At 34.5% G+C, this 26,903-nt stretch overlaps 3 protein-coding genes across 4 annotated transcripts in view; 2 read left to right on the forward strand and 1 right to left on the reverse strand.

Annotated features, from left to right (window-relative positions):
• The window catches only part of LOC139693993 (rabankyrin-5), a 185,228-nt gene extending 160,013 nt beyond the window's left edge, over positions 1-25,215 (forward strand). Inside the window, exons 16-23 of the mRNA XM_071592377.1 lie at positions 5,327-5,483; positions 7,958-8,158; positions 9,994-10,211; positions 10,989-11,186; positions 15,726-15,904; positions 19,161-19,299; positions 24,654-24,752; positions 24,871-25,215. Of these exons, the coding sequence (XP_071448478.1) occupies positions 5,327-5,483; positions 7,958-8,158; positions 9,994-10,211; positions 10,989-11,186; positions 15,726-15,904; positions 19,161-19,299; positions 24,654-24,752; positions 24,871-25,000 (1,321 nt within the window). The 3' untranslated portion in view covers positions 25,001-25,215. The remainder of the gene's footprint in view (positions 1-5,326; positions 5,484-7,957; positions 8,159-9,993; positions 10,212-10,988; positions 11,187-15,725; positions 15,905-19,160; positions 19,300-24,653; positions 24,753-24,870) is intronic.
• Positions 25,216-25,397: 182 nt separating this feature from the next.
• Positions 25,398-26,298, reverse strand: LOC139693992 (cytochrome b-c1 complex subunit 6, mitochondrial-like). The gene is made up of 3 exons (XM_071592376.1): positions 26,132-26,298; positions 25,858-25,938; positions 25,398-25,769 (listed from the first exon to the last, which is right to left on the reverse strand). Exons 2-3 carry the CDS (start codon positions 25,933-25,935, stop codon positions 25,596-25,598), a joined length of 252 nt encoding a protein of 83 aa, XP_071448477.1. The 5' UTR covers positions 25,936-25,938; positions 26,132-26,298; the 3' UTR covers positions 25,398-25,595.
• The window catches only part of Set1 (SET domain containing 1), a 30,083-nt gene continuing 29,462 nt past the window's right edge, over positions 26,283-26,903 (forward strand). Inside the window, exon 1 of one of the 2 annotated variants that reach the window (XM_071592374.1) lies at positions 26,283-26,690. The gene's annotated coding sequence lies outside the window, so the exon portion shown is untranslated. Of the gene's footprint in view, positions 26,850-26,903 lie in introns of both variants that reach the window. The other variant, XM_071592375.1, reaches the window with a different exon arrangement.

A 26,903-nucleotide genomic window follows, 5' to 3' on the forward strand; every position in this document is an offset into this window, starting at 1 on the left:
ATTAATTTCTTCCGTATTAATTTATTATTTCCGCTCTCAGCATTTATTTTTTCATCCCCATGATGCAGCTAAACACCATATTTAAAAAATCGTGACGTTCAGAGTGGAGATTGTTTCTGATACTGATGGGTGGGGTTCACCTCCCCAAGCCCAGCCCCGAGTATGGGCACATCTATCATGGAGTCCTCGCTTAAGGGCATTCCCAAACTCTCTCATGTGCATATCTGGAACCTTCCCAAAAATACCACGAAGGAAAGTGTACTTCAGTATATTAAAGACGAATTGCCCGACTCTGCAAATGTTACTCCCGATATTGAACAACTTGTGGTTTCACGAGGGGAGTATGCCTCGTTTCGCATTACCGTAAGTGATGATCTGGGTGCTAAGCTACTCACGCCTGGTTTCTGGCCTAAATATGTTTACTGGGGAAACTTTTTTTTTCCCAAACTTCGCCCAAAATTACAAGTGAGTTAGCACGAAGTTTGTATGTCCTTCATGTTAACATTCAGTGTCTGCGGAACAAACAACTTGACATGGAAGTGCTTATCTCTCATCACCAGCCTGATGTAATTTGCATTAATGAGCATTGGTTCACGGCTAATGAACTTGCTTCTTTCCAGTTATCTGGCTATGTTGTGGCCGACGCTTTCTGCCGGTCCACACTAAAAAATGGTGGAGTCCTAATTCTTGTTTCTGTGAACTTAACCTTTAGCTCTGTAACCTTTCCATATAATTGTCTCAATGTTGAACAGGTTTTCGAATCCAGTGTGACTATTGTCCACTTCTGTGATATCAGTTTTTTTATCTTAACTATATATCGCTCTCCCTGTGGTAATTTCAATGTGTTTATTGATAAATTTTCCAGCATGCTGAACAATGTTTATAACTCAGTTGATAAACCCCTCCTGATTGTCACTGGTGACTTTAATTGTGACCTCCTTCATGGCACCAAAGAAAAATCAGAACTATTAGATGTTCTTTCCCTGTATAACTTAAATGTAACTACTGACAAACCCACCAGGGTCAGCTCTACTTCTGCATTGGCCATTGATAATATTTTTACAAATATTGATTATCGATTCGTGAAAACCGAGGTTATAATATCCCATATCTCTGACCAATATCCATTACTCTCCATATTCTGCATTAATGCCTCTGACAAGATTATAACAAATTACAGGAGAAAGTTCTCTGATGAGAATGTAAATACTTTCTGCAATTTGCTTATGTGTCATGATTGGACCAATGTTTACTCCATGAGCTCCTTTGAAGATGGTTTTAATTGTTTTTACTCAACATATTTATCCTATTTTGATTTTTGTTTTCCTGTATTACCCGTTAAAATTAAAAATTCGTCTTTGTCTAAGGGCAGAAAGTCATGGGTCACTGATGAAATCCAGTATGCATCCAGAGTCATGAAAAACATGGCTCTCCATTACAAAAACAGATCGATGCCTATTGAACCTCTCGAATATAAGGCAATGAGAAAGAATTACAAATGTCTTCTTCATAATGCAAAAAGAACTTTTAATGATCGTAGAATATTTAATGCTGGAAATAGATCAAAAGAAATATGGAAAATTATCAAGGAGTCAAAATTTCCTATATCATTAACCCCCAATCTCAGGTTACTGGACTCTCAAGGTAACGAACTTGAGGACAGTTCTGCTATTGCCATGGCTTTTAATGACTTTTTCACTTCTCACCAGTCACCCAACGTGACTAAACAAGGCTTTCATAGACAAACATCAAGCCAATGTAATTCCCTATTTCTCCGCCCATGCTCTGACATTGAATTAACTAATATATTAAACAAAATGGGAAATAAGTACACCTCTGGTCCAGATGGCATTCCTTTTATCATCATTAAAAAATCCTTTGATGTCATTAAACCCCCTATATTATTCTTAGTCAATGAATCTCTTAGGCTTGGTCAGTTTCCATCATCTCTTAAAAGCACCAAAGTCATCCCCCTTTATAAAGGTAAAGGAAATAAACAGCACATGAGTTCTTATCGTCCAATATCTATACTCAATCAATTCAGTAAAATTTTTGAATTAGTGTTTTTTTCTCAATTAATATCGTACCTGGAATCGCACAAACTGTTATCAACCTACCAGCATGGATTTAGAAAATCCATGTCCACTACCACTGCTACCTACCATTGTATAAACAAAATATTGTCTGACCTAGACAATAAACTGGAATCTCTTGTTTTATTATTTGATTTCTCCAAGGCCTTTGATTGTGTCAATCACCATATGTTATTGCTGAAACTTCAAGAATCTGGCATAAGAGGTACTCCATATAATTGGATTAAATCTTATCTAAACAACAGACAACAGAGTGTAAGTGTTACGAAAGATGGAATATCTCATGTATCGCCTGCAAAAACAATATCCTGCGGGGTTCCCCAGGGATCTGTTCTTGGCCCAGTGTTTTTTCTCATATACATAAATGACCTCCCAAGGATGCTTAATTCTGTACCTAATACACTTCCCATCCTGTATGCCGATGACACAAATGTCTTAGTGTCTGCCTCTTCAATCAACGGCCTCGTATCAAGTGCTAACAATACTATCCACCTTTTGCAAGAGTGGTGTGATCGTAATTTTCTTCATATTAATAAGGAAAAAACAAATTTAATATACTTTGTAAATAAAAATAAGCCTCTGACAGATATTTCAGTGTCTTTTGACAATGTTATTATTCCAAGGAGTGATAATGCCTCCTTCCTGGGTGTTACCCTGGATAGTAGACTAAACTGGGAAAGCCATATTTCAAGATTACGCCGAAAACTCTGTTCAGCGTGCTATTTGGTGCGTTCTATCAGGCAAACTGTAAATAATGAAGTGCTTATGTCTATCTATTATGGTGAGTTTTATGCCCACGTAATTTTTAGTATTCTTTTTTGGGGCCCATTACCCCGGGGCTCATGTTGTATTTAAAATCCAAAAGAGGATACTAAGACTAATGTGCAATGCACCCCTCAGAGCTCCATGTCGCCCCCTTTTCAAAAAACTTTGTATTCTCCCTCTTCCCTGTGTGTATATGCTAAGTGCTATTGTTTATGCTAAACGCCATATCTCATTATATACCACTAACAATAGCATTCACAATCATTATACCAAGACCTGCAGTCATCTACATGTGAACTTCATCAGAACTTGCAAGTCTACTTTTTCCCCCCATAACATGGGACTCTTATTATATAATAACCTTCCTCTGGTTATCAAGAGCATAGAAAAAATGTCAACCTTTAAATTCAAAGTGAGGGACTTTTTCATGCGACACTTATTCTACACTATTGATGAGTTTCTGAATATGTAACAATGTATTGTATTTTATGTTAAGATCTTTGACGTGCCGTATATCTTGGAACATGAATGTACCCAGATCCTCAGGCAAATAAATAAATAAATAAAAGTCCAGTGACATTTGAAATCATGCAGCAAGATTGAGGTGCTGAGCACTTTCCATGGGTATTTTATGGATTCTTAGAATTATTTGGTGATCAGAGAATTTACTCGCATAGGTTTCACAAAACTTGGTGCCACTCTCCTGTGTCTTGCTGTTGGATGGGGGGATTGTGTGTGGAAGAAGATACGAGAAGGAGTGGAGGGGAAGGGAGAGCACATGGAAGGCAGAGCTGCCAAATCAATCACGTTAACATTGAAAATTTGCTACAGCTATTTATGACACTATCTGTTCATGGCAATGTTTACAAGTGGTGAAATGCCGTTGCATTAATACATATTCTGTTCTGTTTCTTTTCATGGTACAGTTTTATTGTTTATTTTGCACCCATGATTGATATATACGTTAGCAAAAATTAATATTATAGATTGACTCAAGTTATATTTCACGTTAATAGTAATGGGTAGTTTCATTTAAAAGTTTCAAAACCTGCTATATGCGTTTGAATACATAGGATTGTTGTGCCTTTTGCTTGTTGTAATGGTATTTTTTTATTGTATTTTTAATCACTCTGCCTCATTTACTTGCTATTATGATACTCGTATGTGTAAGGAAGATTTTAATGGATAGTAAGTGAAAGTCCCACTTGCACGAAGCGGTTTAATAGTGCTGATCAATGAGGTACCCTGTAATTGACGTGTCATTTACGTAGATAGAAATATTCATGTCATTCCTCTTTTTATGGCCAACAATGCAGCGTGCCCTGTATAGCATAGAATCGGGGTATTTATACCCTATGCTTTTGATCATTTCTAAGTTAAAAGATCTGTCAGATGCTTAAGTGAGGATGCTTCAGATAAGAACTTGAAATAATCACTATTTGCTGTAATGTGTCTCACTGGATAAGTTCGAGTCTGTATTATGATTTAAGAGAAAGAGATTTGGCATATTATTGTTCATATCAGTGTTGTATTTCTTCTGGCATATTTTATACTGCTGTTAAATAATTATTTTCTTATTATAAGTACTCAATTCATGTTGCCATTTATAATATAAATCCCTTTGAAATACATGACACTTTGTTAGGAGAATAAGAAAAAAAATCATTTGAACTTGACAATGTAGGAATGCAATCTTAAGTGTCCTGGTGGGTGATGGAGAGACTGCCTTACTCTCCTGCATTGGGCCAGTTTTTGGATGAAAGACTCTTCCGCCAAAAAATGACTACTGTGAAAGTGCATCTAACTTTTGAGATGCCAATGATATTATGTGTCTATTTTTCGTTCTCTGCAAAAAATTTCAATTGATGCAATTTTATTTGTGTTTTAGAGAGCAGTGGAAAAATTCATCACAGGGCTCCCTGTTCTAAAAAAGTTATCTAACTTGGCCTTCCAAGATAAATATACTTTTTTGGATATAACTATAACACTTCTGTTATCATGAAGTGCCTATTTGTTTTCATACTCTTTGGTTCTCTTTCCTTACATGATATGCTTGTAGAGATAAGGAAACTTAATGAAATATCTCATTTAGACTAATTAAATGCATTAGATCTGATATCTATCAGACATTGTTTCAAAAGATGTTGACTCCTAGAATATTTCAATTAGTAAAACAATAATTTTGCATAATTTTTTATCCTAATTAAAGGTAAATTTTAAAACTGTACCAAAAATGTATGTACTCGTAAATGATGATTTAAAATCAGGATGTGCTTTTTCATTCCATTTACATGCAACACCAAAATATCTCTGACATTTGTTTTATATTTTTAATTGAGGACCCCATGTACAATAGTTCGTCCACCATGGGGCATTTTATATTTTTGACATGGGTTCCAATGTCATCAATGCTTGGAGGTTGACTTGATATGCATTGATTGTGAGATTTCCTCTCCTTTGTGCCTCAGCGGCTGTGATCTGAATGCGGCAAGGAGGCCTGGACCAGGGGGCCAAGGGGGTGATGAGGCTAGGGACCAAGCCAGTCCACTGCACTTGTGCTGCCAGTGGGGTCTGGAAGAGGTGGTGCGGACATTGGTGGAGCATGGGGCTGCCATTAACGCCAAGGTTGGCCCTCTCACTCAGTACTTTTGAGAGAATGGTTTTGCTATCTCCATGTAATAATAGAATAATTTCCTGTCATGGTCTTAACAAGTGGAATGACTTCAAAGATGGGCACAATTTAACATTTCTTGTATAATTCATTTAGAAACTATATGATGCATTTCTTTCTAAGATGAATCCCTATTAATGAGAAGGAAGTTATTAGGCACTTTAATTGTATTGGTAATGATCAATGGCAGGGCAATTGTTTCAGTGAGATGTTTTCATTCATTTCAAATATGTTAAAAGTATTTTATTCATGTTTAAGTTTTGCCACCTCATTCCAGTTCATTGGAATGAGAACTGTTAAAAGGAGTAGTTTTGTTTGAACAATGCATGTTTTTATTGCATCAGAGGCTTCCCATTGCTGCTTTTCCTGAATTCCATGCTAGTTAGTGCATGCAATAACTCCTGTATTTAATGGCCTTAGCACAGGGCTGGTTTAATATGTTTTCTCTCAAAGCTAATGGAATTGCACAAGATGGTGCAGTGTCTGATATCTCCAGAGTGGTAATTATTGTCCCTAAGAATTCTTATACAAATTGTGACATTCCGGTCATGCCATCAAGTTTTGCTCATCTCTGCCACTTGTCTTTGATGGAGCAGTTTCCTGCAGTATATTCCTAAAGAAGCAAGGCATGAATGTTTGTAAGGTGGATCCAAGTTTGGAAAGAGAGCAAATTATTAACTCCCCAATATTTTCATAAAAGTTCTGCGGCAGGAGAGATTTTAGTAATCTATTGCATGGAGAGGAGGGGAGGTGAGGAAGGTAGGGAGTAGTAAGCCACAGCATCACTGTTATTCTGTTTAATTAGCTATTTTAGAGTTATAAATTCAGATGCTGCAGGTAATGCAGAGAGGTGTAAAAGGTTCTCAGAAGGAAGACAGGTACTAAAGAAGAATAAGATAGCTAGAATTCCTGTCCCATTATTTGTAGTAATGATTCATGTGCAAGTTTTGAGTTCTGCTTCTCCCTACTAGGTGGCCTCAGTTTGCTGGTAGCAGAAGAGTTGGAGCATATGTGTAATGGTTTGTAAAAAGTCGTGTTTATGTACTCATTTGTAGTTGTTAGTGTGCATTGAAAGGGATTTACTTTGCCACTCTGGTTATTTTACATTTGATAACCAAACGTGATATGTAAAATAAAATATACATACCTATATACGAGGGTCATCCGGAAAGTAGTACCCGTTCGTGCCGCATGAAGTGCTGACGACGCGAGTAGCCGCTGGACGAGGTCAGATAGCTTCAGTGGCTTGTCTGCCTTCTCTGAGCCAAGTTGCGTGACGCTAGCATTGCCTGTGTTGTTTCTGTGATTGTTTACAATGTTTAAAAAAATTGAGAACGCCGCCAGTTGTGAAGTGAGGGCAGTGATTAAATTCCTCAATGCAAGAAACGTTCGCCCATGTGATATTCATCGCCAATTAAAGGAGGTGTATGGAGACAATGTAATGGACGAGTCGTCTGTTCGGCGGTGGTGTCGCAACTTCAACATGGGGAGGGGGAACACACACGACGATGAGCGTTCGGGGAGACCGTCTGTCATTACAGACCAACTGGTGAGCTCAGTTGACGAATTCGTGAGGAACGATCGGCGCGTCACAATTGATGACATCTGTGAGCATTTTCCCAATGTTTCTCGAACAATTGTTCATGAAATTGTTAAACACCATCTGCATTATGCAAAAATTTGTGCAAGATGGGTCCCTCGCATATCTCAATGAGCTGGCGGCGAAGGACTATGCAGCAGGAATACAGAAACTTGTCACACGTTATGACAAATGCCTTAATTTGCTTGGAGATTATGTTGAGAAGTAGTTTAAAGTATCCTCTTTCAAATAAAATTTTTTATGTTTGTTAATATTTACTTTTGTGTCTTTATTTCACGAACGGGTACTACTTTCCGGATGACCCTCGTATATGATATACCAGATTGATTTATCATGAATAAATGAGTTCATTTGTTCACTGTACAATATATTCACTATGCAATTGCCCCATATTGCATTTTACCGCATGAAACCCACTATCCTTCAAATGTCATTTTGATGTGTATGCTATTTTTTGTTGTGAAGGGCGTAAAAAAGGGAATATGTCAACCTACTCCATATTTGGAAATTAGCATCCAAAGTAGTCAAAATATTGTCAATTGTGAAATTTGTCTGCGTAACATAAGCATTTAATTTTATATACTATTCCCATTATCAGTTCTTAATAGTTATTTTGTGTCCATCCAAAACCTACGTTAACCTATGATTACCTTAAAAAATAGTTATTTTATTTTGAAGAAGAAAATAATTTTAAAAAATGCATCCCCCTTGAGTTTTATAAACATAATTGTAGAAATGAACATTTTTTTAGATTTGTAGTGACTGCTTTGATGTTGTCAATAATTCCTTATAGTTCATCTCATTTAACTGAATTTAATTCCATTCCAGGATGCAGAAGGGAAGACTCCCCTACACATAGCCATTGAAAATGGACATCATTCCATCACCTCACTAATGCTGTACCATCCAGGTATTGACCTATCCATCAAGGACAGATCAGGACTCTCACCTTTTGCTGCTGCCATGTCCTGTAAAAATGACCGTGCCGCTAGAGCCATATTGGATAAAATGCCCACCGCAGCTGAACAGGCAAGAAGAGAGTTTTGGGGACTTAGCTAGCTATTAAGTCTCATAAAACCTTGAGAAATCAAAAATTTACTCTCCAGTCCTCCCTTTCACCTTTGTATTTTATTATTCTCAAATTCATCACCCAATGAGACGTTAGCTACAGGATGAGTGCCCAAGATCTGATAGAAAATAAACACACATCACTGCAAATCCATATATAAGGTGTTAAATCAAAGTCTACTTTATCTAGCAAAAAAAGGCATTATGCATGTGAGACAAATAAATATAATATTAGGCATGCAAAGAAATAAATAGAGACAATACTCCAGCTTTAGGAAATTCTTGACTTTTTAAGGCTTTCCTACAATCAGAACAGGTAAGACATCCTCAAAATTCAGGCTTGATAAAAATGAACCGTTTTGATTTAATGAATCTCAATCTATTAATGCACTAGAGGTTGAATCTACCCAGCTGAGAGTTTATCATCTTTATTAGCAGTAGAGATGCACTTAACTCCTGTTATGGAGATTCACAAGAGTTAATAAATTGACAGGTTTTGTTGATGGTTTAGCCGGTGTCTCACATGTTGTGAAATCATGACAATTTTGCAAATAGTTGTATCAATGGAGAGTTCTGCGAGGTTGAAATATTCTTCAGTTGAAATTTGAAAACTTAGCGGGAAATATGGAATATGTGAAACGATATGGCAGCACACCAATTCCTTAGGGTAGAAAACTTGCATAATTATGTTATGCTTGCACATGAAATGAATATATGGAGGCATGTGGTCCACAATCAAAAATAACATTTCAAAGAGGATTAATGATTATTATAACATGAAAAAATTAACATTCCATAATATTTCTTCAAAGAGTCATGTTTTGAGGCGATGCAGTAACTTTGTGAATAAGAAATAACAGTACAAGTACATAAGAACATGAGAAATAACTTACAATATAGATACTTCATGCCTTAGAATATTATAATATATGTTAATAAATTATTCAAAAATATCATAGCAATTCACATCACATACTATTTTTATTATACTTTTATTCGATTTATTATTAGACAATTGACAATGAAAATACAAAAATACATAAAATGATATTGAATATCCTCTGGCAGTGCAGTCATTCAAGATACTCATCACCTCACATGACACACCTTTGAGCATCTCTTAAATGGTCAAAGCTGCTTATACACGAGTGTGTGTACTGATGACTTCACAGTTGGTTCTGTGGTATCAATGCCCACGTCTTGAACACCACTCATCTGAACGACAGGTACACCCTGAATTAAGACCACCCTATTAAATTATAACTATTAAAAGCCTTGGGTCTGGATTGTAGGTTTAGAATCAATCAGGGGAAGAGATGGGGTTGTCCCCTCCTCCCTCAAACATGGGGCAATAGAGATTATCCATCCCTTCAACTCCCCCAAAAAACTTTTATAAGAATAAATGTTAGAAATAATATTTGATCAAGTTTTGTTAATTAAATCTTGCTATTATAAGATGCAAATTTGTGATAAACTGTTAATGGGTAGCGTTGTTGTCACAGCTGTAAAAATAAATAATGAGGTAGGAAGTGATTTTTTTTTTTTTTAATGAATCCAAGTATAGGTAATGCATATACTTGCACCTCTTTCTCTGGCAAACTTTCCTTGGTATCGTACATCCATGGTATGCAGTTATCTAATCCATGAATGGAAACAAACCAGTTATTTCAAATTTGTGTTCTTCTTCCTTTTTATAATATGAGTTGGTCACTTAGCTCTTCAGATTTGATGGATTAATTTATGTGCTTAATGGATCTCCAAAGTAATCTCTCTTCTTCTTCTTCTCCCTCAAACAGTATGATAAGAAGGGGCGCAACTTCTTACACTTGGCCCTGGAGAAGGCAGATTTAGAAGCATTCTTGTTCTTGATGTCGGTGGGTGTGGATTTGGGGTCCAGAGTGCGCGATGCCAGCCAGTCCACTCCTCTGCATCTGGCTGCAGAGCATGGCTTGGAATTAGCCATCCGAAATCTGTTGCTGGCTGGTGCTCGGCCGGATGAAAGGGATGCCCACAGGTAGGGACATTCATCAGAAGCATCACGAACCCTGATGAAGTGCCAAAAGATTTTTGAGATACATTAAGGATTGTAAGTGTTTATAAGATTTGAATATGTAAATTATGTAGAGATATTTCCAAGAATTCCTTCCCCCTCCCCTGAAATCCAAGTATAAAATGTTGTTTATTGTGCAAAATTCCAATTAAATCAAATTTAGAATATTTTTGGTAGTGTGTTGAAATATTGCCTATTTTAAAAAATCTTCTTTGTTCGTCACTTAAATAGGCACTAGTTTTTAAAATTGTTTCTTGCCAGTTTGTGGAAATGCGTTTATTTATACAAGTTGGCAGAACAATAAAGCTTTATTTAATAGGTTTTGCATCTTTCATATTTGCCGTTGAAAAAAATCCAAAGTATTGATTCTCATTAGTGACTTTTAATTAAGTCATAGACATAATATGTGATTTTTTGCTGGATAACTTACAGTTCTTGAAAAATTTAGAAAAGCCATTTCAACTTCATGCAATCAGCCACTTGAGTAGAATTTGTAACTGAGAATTCACCATCGAAAATATTTCTTCAAAGGCCATGTCACTAATTAAAATGAAAGAAATTCATATTAAGGCCCACCATTTGCTTAAGTTGTGTATGGCTTGAAGGATTCCTGTTGAAGTGGTCCCCGTCATATCCTTTTGTTAAATTAAAACTTGTTTATTTATTTTCCCAGTGATCTGTAAAATGGATGTAATCACAGAGAGTGTGCTATACATGCCTCAATGTTGCAATTTTTTCCAGACGGACAGCCCTTCACGTAGCCGCAATGAATGGTCATTCTGGAGCTGTATTGGCATTGGTGACCAATGGTGCTGATTGTGATGCCACAGATGATGACCTTAACAATGCCCTTCACCTTGCGGCTCGAGGTGCCCACTTGGAGGTGACTCGGGTCCTTCTGGTTGAATCAAGTGTAAATGCTGAGGCAACTAATCTCAGGTAATATTTAAATTGATGCTGCTATAATGAAGTACAGTCTGAGGTTCCTTGCAACTTCAGTCCTACCAGGTTTCATGCAATTGAAACCTCTGCAGATTGAAATTAATCCTTATACCAAGTCCCAATTACTTATTTAACATACATTCAGGGTGTAGCATCATGACTGCTGGACTCCCATTGAGAGAGTGACATGTATGTGTTTGGTACTTGCATTGATCCAGTATGGAAAAAATTAGCTAGTTACATGAAGTTTTTGTTGATCAGTCAGTTGTTTTATTAACGATTTCTTTCCCTTTGATTGTTGTTATATCTACCAAGCACTTTTAATTTTGTGTAAATAATTAGAATGAGCAATGAACTCTAAAGACATAATGTTTAGAGTACTGCATGCACTTTGTGAACTTGTAAAATTAAACCTTTTAAGTGCCAATGTCGTGGCGAGCCTTTATTGATGAATTTGCCCAAAATAAGCCAGCATTATTCTAAGCGACTTTTCTCGATGCCTATTAATGTCAATAACATTGGGATAATTATTATTTTTTTATTTGCATTTATTATTTAATTATTCTTTTTTATCTCATTTTCTTAACTTGTTGTTTGATTAACATTTTCTCGTATTGGTCCAATTTTCAAATTAATACACTCATTTATATACTGCCATATTAAAATTTTTAAAACATTATTAAATGGTCCTTGTAATTTCATTAATGATTCATTAGAGTATATAGCCTGAGTGCTACTTTGAAACTTTAATGAAATGGTACTTCAGTAGTTTGGGGACTCTTTAATTACAAATCAGACCTATTAAAATTAAAAACTGTATTTATTTGAAAATATAAAAACCCTAGATGTTTCAAAAATATAAATAAAGATAAACCAGCAGTTTATATTAAATTAACAGTAAAAGTTGGACCCACATTTGAAAAGGCTGTATAAAGATTTGATCAAAAAATAAATTGTGAAGTGAGAAAAGTACTGATGATTCTTAAACATTGAATGTGCAATAGGATTTGAAGAGAACTTATCCAAAATACACATTTTATTTTTGACTCCAACTGTTAACAGCAAGCCTCAGCCATGACACAAATGTATCAGCCAGAATTTTAAGATTTTGTTACATGGAGCTGAGGTATAATCTTTGGTGGATCTTTGTTTAGTTTTTGAATTCTTTTTAAAATGAGAATGTCAAAATTAACGTAACCAATGAGTTACTTTGGTTTGGAATCTTCTGAATTACTTTCATCTTGATTTTTTTATAAAAGAGATGTTTCAGGCATGATACAATGGAAATCATGATTAATTAAAAATTGGCCATTTTCCACGAAATAAAATTTATTAATGCGACCGGTTTCGATGTAACTACATCATCGTCAGGTCTATCACCTGGTAACAGTGTAGTTACATTGAAAAATTAAATTTTATTTTGTGAGAAAATTGCCAATTAATAATGAATTTTATAGTTTAAGGTTCTACTTTGTTAAAATTCATGATCGCCAGACTGATCGACAAACTGAAATCACCCCTAGCAATATTGATTGTCTAGTTAATAATGAAAACTTGGCAAACAAAGTTGATGTTTCTCTAATAGATCTAAATTTATCAGACCACTATGCTTAACCGGTTGTCGCGACTGGCCAAAATATGGCAATTGTAATGGTTTACGAAAGATTGTACTCCAAAGATAGCATTGACTATATCTGTGATAAACCACCACACATCTTGTGTGGATTTGTATAATTTTACATGTGTGCCCAAAAATTATGAACTCTTGCTTGAAAATATTAAACTTATATTTGAGAGCTACTTCCCAAATAAACTTTTTATCCCAAAAATGGCTAGCGGAAAATTTTGGTTAACTAATGAAGTTAATGCAACCAGCCAAGAACTCTAAAGAGTTAGGTAGGATAAAGATATTAGGTGATGTCCCCAACCTTGATGTTGACAACAAGATGACCTAAAAAGAGTATGGAACCCTTATTAAAATTCCAAGAAAGGAAGTTATAAAACTTTTCATACAAATGTCAAAAATCAAACGAAAACCCATAACTTGAAACAAGCCTGGACTAATGTGAATCATGTAGGTTTTTATTGTACGTATAATGTGCCTACCTATGATTTTTCATTCCAAATCACAGAAAAGGAATGATTGGATGTTACATGAAATTTTAAAAATAAGCCATTCTCTGGAATTGATGATATTCCAGTCACGATCATTTATGAATTGTAATTAACAAACCTTCGGTTCATATAATTAATGAATACTGTTTTAGAGTAAGAGTTCCCAGATCTTCATAAGATATTAAAAATTAAGCCTCTGTTTAAATTGGGAGACAGGGAGCATGTTTGCAATTATTGGTTGATATCGCTGCTGTCTAACTTCTAAAAAATGATTGAATATTTAATGAATGAAAGACTGATCGGTATTTTTAAAAGTTAAAAGTTTTAAATGCAGCATTTCCAAGTGGTTTGCAAGAGGTAAATGGGTTCTTAGAGGAAAAAATATCAGATCTACTTCAGCTTTTTTTATTAATAAAATTGTGACAGATTTAGATAATAATGAATTTGCTGTTGCAAATTCATTATTATCTATTTATTATTATCTATTATTTCATTATTATTGTTGCATTTGTTGTTGAGCCTTTGGCTATGTGTATAACCCTTTGTTTTTTCTGAAATTAAAGCATTCTGGAATGAGATGAATTGCTAATAGCTGTTTTAAATCATACCTTGAACACTGAAGGTTGATAATGGAAGTTGTTGGTACTTACTCTTACAGTTCACTTGCCAGTTGCTTATTCGCTTTACAATCAGAAATATTGGTGTGCCACGAGGGAACATACTAAGCCCCATACTGTTCTTAATTAATATTAATGATCTAACAACTATTGTAAAGATAGGAAATAATTCTTTACATTTGTTATATAAATTTAATGCTCAGTAACGAGAAGTAGTAATATCTTGAGTACAGTGTATAAAAAATTCCCTTGTACTGTTAGGAGATTGGTTCATCAATAATTAGGGTTTAATAAGTTTTGAAAACATTGTATGTACAATTTTAGCAAAAAAAGAAGTCATTCAAATGAAATTTTACATCCAAGATCATCTTTTAAATAAAGTTAACATTACCAAATTTCTGGGTTTAATACTTGATGAATTTTTATAGTGGATTGAACAAAGGCATTTATGAGTATAGTTTCCAGAATTTCCTGTGCCCTAAGAAACCTAGCAAAGGTTGTAGATCAGGCAGTTTTAATAAAAGCCAATTTTGGTTCTATCGGTCTCTAGTGTGCTATGGAATTATTTTTTGGGATTCGGCTACTCTTGTTGACAAAGTTTTTATCATACAAAAAAGAAAAGAAAATGTATTAGCATAATTCCCAGAAGAGGGTCGTGTAGACTTCATTTTATGATCCTCAAAATCTTACCTGTAACATGGTTGTACGTATATCATGTATGTTTGGGAAAACATGTGCCTATTTTAAAAAAATGCATAGAATATCCATGATTATTCCACAAGACAAAGAAAGGAGGTGCATCTGATACAGCATTCCACTTCTTTATTCCAAAAAAACCCTCTATGCTGGCATCAAAATTTATTATCAATTACCAGCAGTCAATAAAGATGCCACCTCATGTCTGATGTTCGATCTAGATTAAGATCAGTTTTAATCAAGAATTGTTTTTATGCTCTAAGTAAATATTTTTTTTCAAGATATGACTAATTATGTGTAATTTTATTATAATCATTACTCAAATGTTTTTGCTTGACTCATCTAATATTTTAACATTGTAAAATAACTAGATTAAAGAAAAGAAATAATTACTGGCATTCTCCTTCTGCAGCTGATTGAGTACATTCATGGAAAATCATTTCCTTACCGATGACTAAGTTTTGTGAATTATAACCAGTCATCGGAGCCTTGTGGAGGCTTTCGTGGTGTGCAGATATTGAATTTTTTTGCTAACATTTGTGGAAATAATTGTGACATTATTTATTTTGCATTAGTCCGAAAACAGCACTTCAACCTTTACATCGGAATTCGAACATTAATATAACAATTTGACAATTACATTCACCCAAACCCTAGGTTGAGGAAAAACCACCTAGGTGGAAATCGAACCCACGACCTCTGGGTTGGCAGACGAGGACGTTACCCCACCGCCACTGGGGCCAGTGAAGTCTACCGGGATTTACTCCATGTTGGTCCATATTTCTGGGACAACAGTTTGCAGTCTGAAAATGGAGTACTTCTGACCTGATTGACACCTGCCACAGACTGTAATGTTGGCAAAACTGTTGTCTTAGAAATATGGACCAATGCAGAGTAAATCCCTCCAGACTTTGATCTACTATAATCAGTCATGTTTGTGTTTGTTACCCTTACTGTGATTTTTTCTCAGAGTTATGTACCCTTAAGGGAAATGTATGCTGGAGATAATATTTTAATATTGTTTTGAAGTATTCTTGTTTTAGTTTGCTCTCTAGTTATGTTTAGTTTGCTCTCTGCCTCCATTCAATAAGTTTCCTTTCTCGTGCAGGGGCAGAACACCACTGCATCTCCTAGCCCACCATGCACCTTCAATGCCTGGTGTCTCCACTCCTGGGAACGGAGGCATTGACGAGAAGGGAAACATGTCGGCCCCAGCCATTCTGAGCTTGTTTTTGGAGTGTATGCCTAATTATCCTTTAAATAAGCCAGATGTAGACGGAAATACAGGTATCTGTTTTTAGTATTTATTAGTTTTGTATATTATATTATCATATTTATTAGTTTTGTATTTAGTTTATAACTTTGAAATATACTTTTTTGATTCTTATATGTTTGGGTACTTGCAAGATAAAGTGTGGTGAGAATTATTCCTGGTAGATCTTCTGAAAATTTATGTGGAACATGAATAAACTTATTTCTTATTCTCATGAATAGATTATTGTCATAAAAGCATGTCGGTGTACTTGTGAATAAGATTGGTATTTTGAGGTTACTTTTTATATTCCCAAAGGCTACAGGAGGATTATTTCTTTGAACTCTGTGAGCAAATCAACAATTAAAATGGGTGATTTTCATAACTTAAGCATTTGTTGATATGATAGGTTAATGCATGTACGATCATTTAACTTTCAAGTATCAATCCTGCATCTTCTGTTTTTGTTTAAGTTTTAGTGCTACATTTAACAAAGAAATTAACCTTTAACAAAGAAATTACTCGTATTATGTCCTAATTTTCACTGTTCAAATTTTAGTCAGATCTTGATTTAGCTGCATCAAATTTACATACAGTGGAGCCTAATAATACGAGCATTATCCATTCCGCGATCTTTCTCGTAAAGTGAAACAAGTTTTTGCATCTAAATTAATGTAAAATATAATGTGCTCCATGTGGGAAAAAATAAATTGTGCCCAAGGTTTATTCAAAGAAAATTGTGTATACATTGTTTAGGATCATGGATCATGTTCACCTTTTCTTCTATTGTGTAAATAAGCAACCAGGAATGCAAACTTGATTTGTAAAAACAGAAAAGAATTGTAATGAATTGTTAATTATTTATGATACCTACCTGATTCATTTTAGAAAGCTGTCTAGAGACATTTGTTTTTGCTAATGCTTCAATATTTGGTAAAAATGCGATTCAGAATGATTGTTACAAATATTTATGACACGCATCACCCCTCCCTTATTGGGGTGATGCCTCATACTCATGGTACAGTGCAAAAGTTTCCTGTGACCTCCACATATCTTTAGCCAGCTATTTTGGACTTAACACATCTTGAAAGCTCTTGGAGTTTTGTGAATGGTAAACAAGCAGGGGTTTGATTTTCAAATCGCCACTAGCATTTGCAGAAAACAGAAGTGTGAGGCAGCCTTTCATTGGCTTGAGGTTGCGCAATGGTTTCTCTTCTACTTCTGTGTGTGGCAATATAGGTTCGCTTTAGTATATTCTTCCAGAAGAGATCCATTTTGTCACAATTGAAAGTCTTTTTAGGCTGGTAACCCTCAGATGTTACAAGTTTTTCAAGTCACTGTTGAATTTCTGTGCTGGATTTGGCTCAGAGCTTGCTGCTTCACCATGCCTCACAATGCCATGGATGACGGTTCTTTTCGTTAACTTCTTGAATCATGGACAGCTCCCCTTAAATACTTGTTTGGCTGTTGATGATCCTGACATCCTATTAATTAGGTTGGCGAAAATCACTTTCCCCTTCTCACAAATTATATTCTTGTAAATGGTGTCACATTACAATTGATTTTTGTTAATGCATATGAGAAGCAACCTTTTAACATCGTAGAGAACACGACACTGTTTTGTAGATACTTTTGTCACTCTATTTGAAGCATTTATCTCCTGCATCTTGTCTGTATTCTTGAAGAAAAGGTCAATCCTTGATGTACGTACTAGATCAGCCACGCTCGCACCTTGTTCCTGATTTTCAGTGATTTTTACTTTCATTTCTGCTGTTATTTTTTATTTTCCTATGGCTTTCTTGTTATGCATTTTTCTCCGGGGTTAATTTTATAACTATGCAAAAAATATTGTTGAACTTTGCAGAAGAAAATCACTGATAATATGTTTGAACCCAAGTTTAGAAAAATGTGTGATTACTAGGGATGCAAAGATGCTAGCAGACAAGCTGCAGTAGTAGGAATGCAATCAATCCTGGAATTCCCTTCTCCTCATCACTTATTATGCAAAATGTCACTCGTTTAGCCAGTTGTTTTCAGGACCAATATTTTGCTTGTTATGCAAATTACTTGTTGCGCGATGTGTTCCACTGTAATTTTTTATCATCTGGATTGTTCTCAGTTTGCAATTGAAACCTTAAATGTATGCTCCTAATCTTGAATGTAGGTATAATCTCAACAGCCAATGGAGACATTCAGTTAATTTTTATGGTAATTTTTTCCAGGTTTCATTCATAAATCATAAGTTTTTATGTTTACACTATGTGTGTTGGTTATTTTTGATTATTTTTTGTTAATAAATTAGTTACTGATGCATATGGTAATTATAGTTTTTAAATGACCAATGGACTACTTTTGCTGCAGAGATTGTATGCACTCGTTTGTTGTTAAATATGTGCAGTAAACCCGTATGATATTTTTTTAATCACATCACCTGTGATTTTGTCCAATTTTTCATCCTTCCATTGACACTGTCAGTATTGTAACTTAAAAGAAATGTAGTTAAAGCCACTTTTGTCGCTGCCTCATTTTAATCGCTTGGTGTTTCATGCATATTACTTCAATCACTCTGAAAAATTTATATTTGATTAGCTTTATATATGAAATGTGTGCTGCAAAATTTTTCAAATTTATATTTAAGCTATTTTATGAGTCTTTTTAAAATTTGTGAAAGTCTTTTTATCTGGTTCTATGTATATGATGCACAATGTAGGCTGAATGTTCTTCATAATTTCATTTAGTTGCATACACAGATGAATGTCATTATTGTTACTTAAGGACATATTTAATACAAGTTTTGATGAGTTCCCGAGTGAAAACTGTCATGCACACTCATCAACCAATTTGGTTAGAATAAGTTCATAAAGACACTCATCAAATTATTAAAACAAGGTAAATAATTCAAGAGTGAGTTCGATATGTTACACAGTAATACATGAATAATATTGGCTAATATACTCAATAGAGAGTAACTATATTGCAAGAAGTTTGAAGGTTCAAGTTCTCAGAGCATTTTTGATATCACTTTGTATACCCTCTGATCGTGACTTTATTTATTACCAATCTTTCCGTCAAGCACATGTTTTGGAAGCCTTATTTTAGGATTTCCTTGGAGGTACATTTGGACCCATAGTTATATTGAGTAAATTTAAAATAGAGGGCAGTTGTGTGTGTGTAGGCTTACTTGTGTCACTTGCTTATCATCTTATTAGAGAAGTTTAGTCTCATTGTCAATGGTGAGAAACCATTTTAATGGGTAAACATTTTTTTCACCTGATTCTCCTTCACTTGCAGCTCTCCTTTTGGCTTACATGAAGGGTAATGGAAGTCTTTGCCGTGCTCTTGTCAAGGCTGGAGCAAGATTGGCTTGCATGAATAAGGATGGAATAACAGTTTTCAACTACCAAGTTGCAACAAAACAGCTTTTGTCAAGGTGGTATACATTTTTTTCATTTGATACTGTCTTAACCAGAAAATCCAGTAGTAAGCTAATTTTATGTCAATGCTGATTTCCCGTACTGCTAAATACAGTCAACTCTCAATTATCCATGCTAACGGATGCATTATGAAATATAAACAGTTGAAAAACATTAGTGACCAAAATGTGCATAAAATATGGTCATGATATAAGCAAATATTTACGGAGAACGTCTGTTTTTGTTCCTTGTCATTAATTCACGGTTTTTAGCAATGGATGGTACAACTCTTTCAGCTATTTTTGTGATAGAATTATGGTTTTACCAAAACACAGAACTTTAATCAAGTGAATAGCAGGGCATATTTTCCTCAAAACTAAACCGATCACGTTGTCAGGGAAAAACAACTGATTGGTCTAAGACTAATATTGTCATAAGTGTTGCTGACACAGATTCATATTTGTCGTATGATACCAATGATGATAATGCTAATAGTAATAATAATATTAGTTAATAAATAGTAAAAATAATATTAATCAACTAATAATTGATAATAATGGCTTATTTGTTTCATAGTTAAACTGTGAATTTGCTTGCCTTAAAGGAGAATATGAAATTCTCAGGGCTAATGAATGCAAGGGTAACAATAATGGGAAAGTACGGAGAGTACATAAATGTGTAAATGTAAATATTAACTTTTATTCTAGCCCAAGTATTTCAAAATTGAATTTTTGTAAAAGCATTACAAAGTTTCCAAGCATTTAATTATATTTATGATTGTAATTTTATGAAAATTTTGAGGTCCTGGGACGAGAATAGTAATGATAATCTGCATAACAGATTTTTGCCAACAGATAATCAAAAGTTTAATCTATTAATTTAAAACAAAGTCGTAAATCATGTTAGTTACACCTCTAAAACGGCTGTACCGATTTTAATGATGTTTGGCTTTTTGGATTCACCTCAGCCCAGAATAGCAGAATAAACATTAAAATATCATAAACCTACACGGAAAAAATTAGTATTCGTCTAAGGGATATTTTTTTGAGTTGGTAACCCTGCAACAACTGTCAAATAGGTCGAAAGAACAAACTAAATGATATGTTTTGTTTATTGACTGAGCTTCGTAGCAATATTAAAAACATTTTAATAGATTGAGAATTCAACTCAGATAAATTCGAGCTAAGCCCAGCTTGAGTTGACACCTTACTACCATTCTATTGTTTCAGGCTTCACTTCGTGGAAGTAATTAATATCCATTACTAAAAAAGAAAGAAAGACTCGTACTTTTCCACAGATTTTATTATATTTGTACCTGATGATGCCGCAAGTCGGTGAAACGCGTTGTACCGTATAATAAAATCTGTGGAAAAGTACGAGTCTTTCTTTCTTTTTTGGTAATGGACCTTACTACCATGTTTGTAAACACCTCACAGACAACAAACAAACATTTAGGTTACATGTGAAATTGATTTGTTTGTGTACAAATCACAGACAACAAACAAGCATTTAGGTTACCTGTGAAATTCGTTTATTTTATATTATTGTGCTGCAACATAGAAGATAATATTACTCATATTCTACGCTGCTTTGAAAAACATTCAAGGCACATTGTATTGTTGAGTATTGCAATTCCATGAAGTCAATCAAATTCATCTGTAAATATGTCACGAAAGGCAGCGATATATCAAATGGACAGAGGAAAGACTAACGTAGTAGTGTTTGGCATTCCGGTGGATAACTTGGCAGTCGATTGAAGATTGTAATGGAGGGAATAGGGGAAGTAGAAATTGGAGGTGGAAAAGATTAGCTATTTTGGATGCCATCAAGGGAAATTGTATGTTAAGTGGAAAAACATATTTTTATGTTAAACGGTGGTTAGAAGTGCCGAGTTCATTAGAAGACTATGGCAGTTTATAATAGTTAACAGAATCCAACTGAAACCCTACCCTAGCTGGTATATTTTAATAATTGTATTCCTGGTCTATATTCCAGTCCTTCAATGATGGTCAGTTTATGTAGTACTCCATTTTATTACTCTAAGTTTGGCCACCTTGTTGGCCTCATTTGGGATGGCAACTAATGTTTTTAATTATGTCATGCTGCTAAGGAAGGAAGCAAAACTTTGAAATTCCACTAAATAGGTTTCGTAACAGGTTTTGATACAGCTAGATGATGAGATGATGATAATGAGAGATGAACTGACTGCAAGTACAACTGATGTAACTAACAATGGAAAAGCTTTGTTTTCTTCTTTATCATCATGAAGGAGTTCCACTGAGTTATGCCTCACATCATAGCAATGTATGGATTGTATTTATGATTACCTTTTCATCAATGACAAAATTTTAAAAATAGAGATTCCTAACATTTTAATATCTTATAATCCAGAAGTGTTTTTTCAAAAAAAATATAAGTCGTGGCTTCATTATTTCATAAATTGTTAATATTGTTGTGCAATGTTCTCAAAATGGCTGCCAGGTTGCTGCATAATTTTTTTAAAATGTTGGTAAAACCTCAAATTTAAGGACCCTGAATCCTTGAATTTATGCAATTTACTTATTTTCTATACATCTCCTTAAAAAATCAATTCAATCAAAACCTCCATTCTTGTAACTCCATATTTGTGAATTATCACTGCGACGTATGAAATTACAAGCTGATTTTTATCATGTTTTTGTCTAAATTCAACACATAACTGCAAGTTTTATGGTTGTAAGTTAATCACAATTGTTTTTTAAAGTAATTTTGCTCTTGTTTATGGCCCAGTTTGTCTTATAATTATTAGATTAGTGTTCTGCCTATCTGATTTGATAGTCTTAACCGCACATAATGTCATGCTTTAGTGTTTCTGGGGGATTAGGTTGCTTAAATCACTTAAAAATAACATCAGATGTGTTGGCTGACCTTTGTGACAGAATTTCATTTTAATGTTGGCAGAGATATAAGAAAGATGAGGCTAGAAAATCTCTAAGAAGGTATCTGCATAGGAGACCTTCCTATGTGAAAAATCGACTCCAACTTTTTCAGTAGTAGGCCTTCTCTATATTTACTTTTGCCTGATTTTATTAACAAGTTTTTGTATTATTTATTTTATTAGAGACTTGTGAGATAATTAATTTTCAAAATGCTGTTGAATAATTATTCTCCTGACCAATTTTACATTTTATTTCACATCCCCTTTCAAAAATTTCAATTCAATGTGTCAGTGGTGGCCGGCTCAATTTCGTGACATTGCATTCAGAGGAATTGGAATAAACACTTTGTAGATTTCATGAAAGTTTACCGTGGTACAACCAGTTTTATCACCTATGTGACATCACATGAGACTTGTACCTGAATATGTCACTGATGTGACTATTTTTCTAAATCATTTTCGAAGAAAAAAGTTGATGAGGCCATGTGAGGAAATACTTTTTTTGGCCTATAGATATTCATGTATTGAATATTTTCCCGGAATATTCCGTAGATCAGAATCTTTTGTTGATCTCGATATTTGTCTGTTGATCCAATCATTTAAGATTGATTAATTAGTGAATGCGATTAGGTACAATTTTTTCACAAGGAGGTGGTTCTTGTAAAAAAAAGCATTGGGAATACAAGAAATTTGGTTTTAAGTTTAAGAAGATATAAAATAATACATATTACCAATAGATGTAAGAAATGGTGGTTAATTAACTCAGTGGAGGGTTAAAAGATTCACCAAATCCAGAAGGAATGAGTATCAAAACAATTGGTTTATCAGTTAAATTGGTATGCAATGACCATAATGAAGGAAATACAAGCAAATTCCCTCATAAGTATACATTTTCAAATATCACATTTTGTGAAAATTCATTTCAATTGTTTACAGGGTAATATATGTAATCACTGTGAATATTATACGCATTTATTCTGGCAAGATATTACTAGTGATTTATTATAAATATTTACACCAATGGATATTTTTCATGTATTGTCTCAGATATTATATGCACTCTTATTGCAATTATGATAATTTTTATGGTTCAATTTCAGTGATTGACTGCACTAATTTAATACCAGGAGTTTGGCATGTCATTGCCTGTAGATTAATGATTTTGTTTTGGAGTACTCCAAAAATTTAATATTACTGTAATTACTATAATATTACTGAATCACCTTTACAGACACCCATAAGATATTCTGGGCATTTATTGTGTGCATATTAAGTAATTAATTCACAGTTAATTTTTTTAAAGGAAGTATGAACATTGTATACTTTACTGATTTGTTCATATTGAGATAAATAAGCAGATGAAGTAAGTCATGGAGAAATTTAGTTGAAGACACTCAAACAAGGAAATATTTGAGGTCTCGGGGACAAGAAAATGCATGAAATAAATGTGACTGCATCAGAGGACAAATAAGTTTGCCAGAATAGATTAGTATAAGATTTTGTGAATGGGGTAGGGTTCCTCTAAAAAACTTAATATTAAGTCTCTACGACTGAGCATATACCAAAAGTGGCAGGCTAAGGCAAGAAGAATATGAACATACTTATGAGCATGTATGAAAAAAACCAATCCTACATGTTTGGAAGGCAGATCGAGTCCATTAACATCTGATTGAATGGATAAAAAATATCTTTATGAAGCCATATGGAGACAAAATTATCTGATCTCAAAGAAAGTGATTTATTGGGAAAAAAACATTTTCATCCTTTTATTTGGCTGGCATTTATGATTTGAGTTAATCAGATGATTGTAGAAATAAAAGGGCGGAAACCTTTTAATTTACGTAATCCTATATACAGCAATCATTAACAAACAAGTACGATGTAGCATCATTTAATGTTAGCCGTTCCCTTGCCACTGCAGTGTGCACATTTAAGTGGCAATTTTCCTTTTTGTATTGTCAATATCAATTTTATGCAAGTTGCAGAACTCTTTAATCAGTGAAGGATTATGATGGCAACATTGAAAGAACAAGTTTCTGTTATCACCAGTATATTGCCTTTGAGTTCACAAATGGGTAATGGTTTACAATAGGGAAATCAGAATATTGTCATGTGTCAATTAGCTGTTTGAGGTAGTGTTAGAGTTAATGATTTCCCATATCCTGGGAAATACTGAAGTTACTTGGAAGAGGGTATCAATTGGGTTAATATTTTGCAATTCTCCATTTAAAACTACTTGATACTATCAAATTATGATTAAAAGGCCAATATCAATAAGTTGGGCCCAGTAGATGCACAAGAGAATGCAATGGAACACATCACACAGGTGAAATGCATTTGATGCATGTTGTTGAACGATTATAGCTGCTGCTGGATGTGACCTGTATCTTCACTAGAAGTTGTAGTTCCTCCGCATGTCCATAGCTTCTTTCATTAATTAATTTTTACTCACAGGCTGCTGGATCTCCTCTCACAAGAACCACAATGGGAAGAAGGGGATATCTGTCTGGAGTGTGGAGCAAAATTTGGAATAACAATAAGAAAGCATCACTGGTAAGAAAATATAAATTTCATGCAATGAATTTGTAATTTTAAGGATCGAAATGGTGATCTTGTTTGAAATTTGTGTACTGTAAAAATATAATGCAGCAAGAACTTGTTTTTTTTCCAGCCGACACTGTGGACGAATTCTATGCAGTAAATGCTCGGATCGGGATGTGCCAATCCTTAAATTTGGACTGAACAAACCAGTTCGAGTGTGTGGAGTCTGTTTTGATGTTCTACAGCTTGGAGTAGCGTGATTAATTGATATTAAGTAGGTTTCAGATAACTTCATGCAATACAAGTCGTTGAGTTGTAACTCATTGTAAATAATGAAAACTGATTAAGATGAATTGTTACTTTGCATTCCAAATTTTATATGATTATTCGGTGATTGCGTCAAAAATAGCAATCATTATTTTATAAAAAACTATTTGTATATTCTTAAGTAAAAATCTGTACAGATAAAAATATAATTCAGAATATAACCCAAATGTTTTCTTAATGCAATTTTAAAATCGCCAAACTAATTGTCTTCAGCGTTACTTCTATTTACTATTTAATCGGGTAAGGACCAGTAGAATTTGCGAGCAGTGCAAATGCGGGACTAATTTAACACCAAATTACCACATTGATAGGAAATGGATTTTTCAACCATTAATGATTTCTATATACTTTAATGGCTCAACATGCTGTACAATTCAGAGAAAAAATATCAACTTATTCATTTGTTACCAATTGTAAGTTCCATTGCGTATAATCAGAAGAGATGGCAGACGGAAAAAATTCATCCTTTCACTTTGGTCCTACACTAACTCACGTAAGCTATCGAACAGTCTATGAAAAAATATTACATTATTTTAGGAAAGAAAATAGTCGTTTGCTAACACAAGCATCTACACAATGCAAATAGTCGAATAATTCTTCATTGCATATTTCAGCTGTACGAGATCGGGAGTTCACACGGTCGTTGCACTCCGTCAATTTCTCCTGTAGGGTAACACATTTCTTTTGGGCAGAGCATTCATCCTGAAAAGTATTAGTTGTATTAATGCGACATGCCGTTTAGAAAATGAGTATAGCGTACTCTATAAACTTCACAGGCGGTGAATAATACCCGAAGCATTTGCTGGGGGTCTACCAACTCCTCTTCTTCCTCCTGCGCTTTAACTGAAGGAAAAGCTTTTTGGGCCATTCTCTGAAAGATAAGCGGAAAACTTAACCATACAATACTATATTAGTTACCAATCCATCACAGGCAGAAAAATAAATTGGGCATACTTAGCTCATAAGTATAGATAAAGCATCGTCATAGGAGTAAAAACAGGGAAAACTATTTAAATGCAATAAATCTATGTTCAAACGAGGTGAAATATCCTTAAGATACTAACCTATTAATCTCCTTTTCCCTTAAAGACTTAACACGTCTCTCAGCAGTTTTCCTTCCTTAGGAGAGCAGACAAATCACTAACGCCTTTCGTCATAGGTCGCTCGCCCAGCGGATTATCCAATCGAAAATGTTTTCACTGCTTGTATCTGTAATGGTGGTAATGGTTTCTTACTTATCGAGTGCTAGATGAAATTGCGTTAAACTATTATTTGGTGATGTTCTGATCTCGCAGCACTGAATTATAATATTGAAAACGCGATCTACATTTCGAAACACCCATGAAATTCTAGTTATCGGACTGAGGTGGCTTCGCAAGTAGCTCCAGCAGCGGGCATTTATGGAGGTACAGTCTTGGAAATAGTGGAATGGAGATACTCGTGGTCTTTGTGAAAACTGGGAAATGAAGACATGAAATCATGCCTGAGTCTGTAAGGTTAAGCAGAGGGACCAAAGAAAGCTTCCTAAGGCTTGAAGAAAGACTTCTCCGATCAAGAAATCTCTTGGTCTCCTCAGAAAGGACCGCTATTTTGCTTAACCACCGCTTGCTGTGTTCATAAAAAGTGAGCATCGACGGGTTTTAGAGTTGTTGTCTACCGTTGTTTACAAGATGTGACATAGTAATGAATGAAGAGTGCTCCCTACGTGTAGATCATTTATGAATATTTCATAATTTAAGTAAATGTTTTCAACGGCCGCCTCATTTTTATCCAGAATCAAATGTTAGTGATGTTTTTTCAATTGATGTAATACAGTCGGACCATTACGATGTGTTG

The sequence above is a fragment of the Hetaerina americana genome, unplaced genomic scaffold (genome assembly GCF_022747635.1).
Source record: "Hetaerina americana unplaced genomic scaffold, ioHetAmer1.1.p SCAF_5, whole genome shotgun sequence".
Classification (NCBI taxonomy): domain Eukaryota; kingdom Metazoa; phylum Arthropoda; class Insecta; order Odonata; family Calopterygidae; genus Hetaerina; species Hetaerina americana.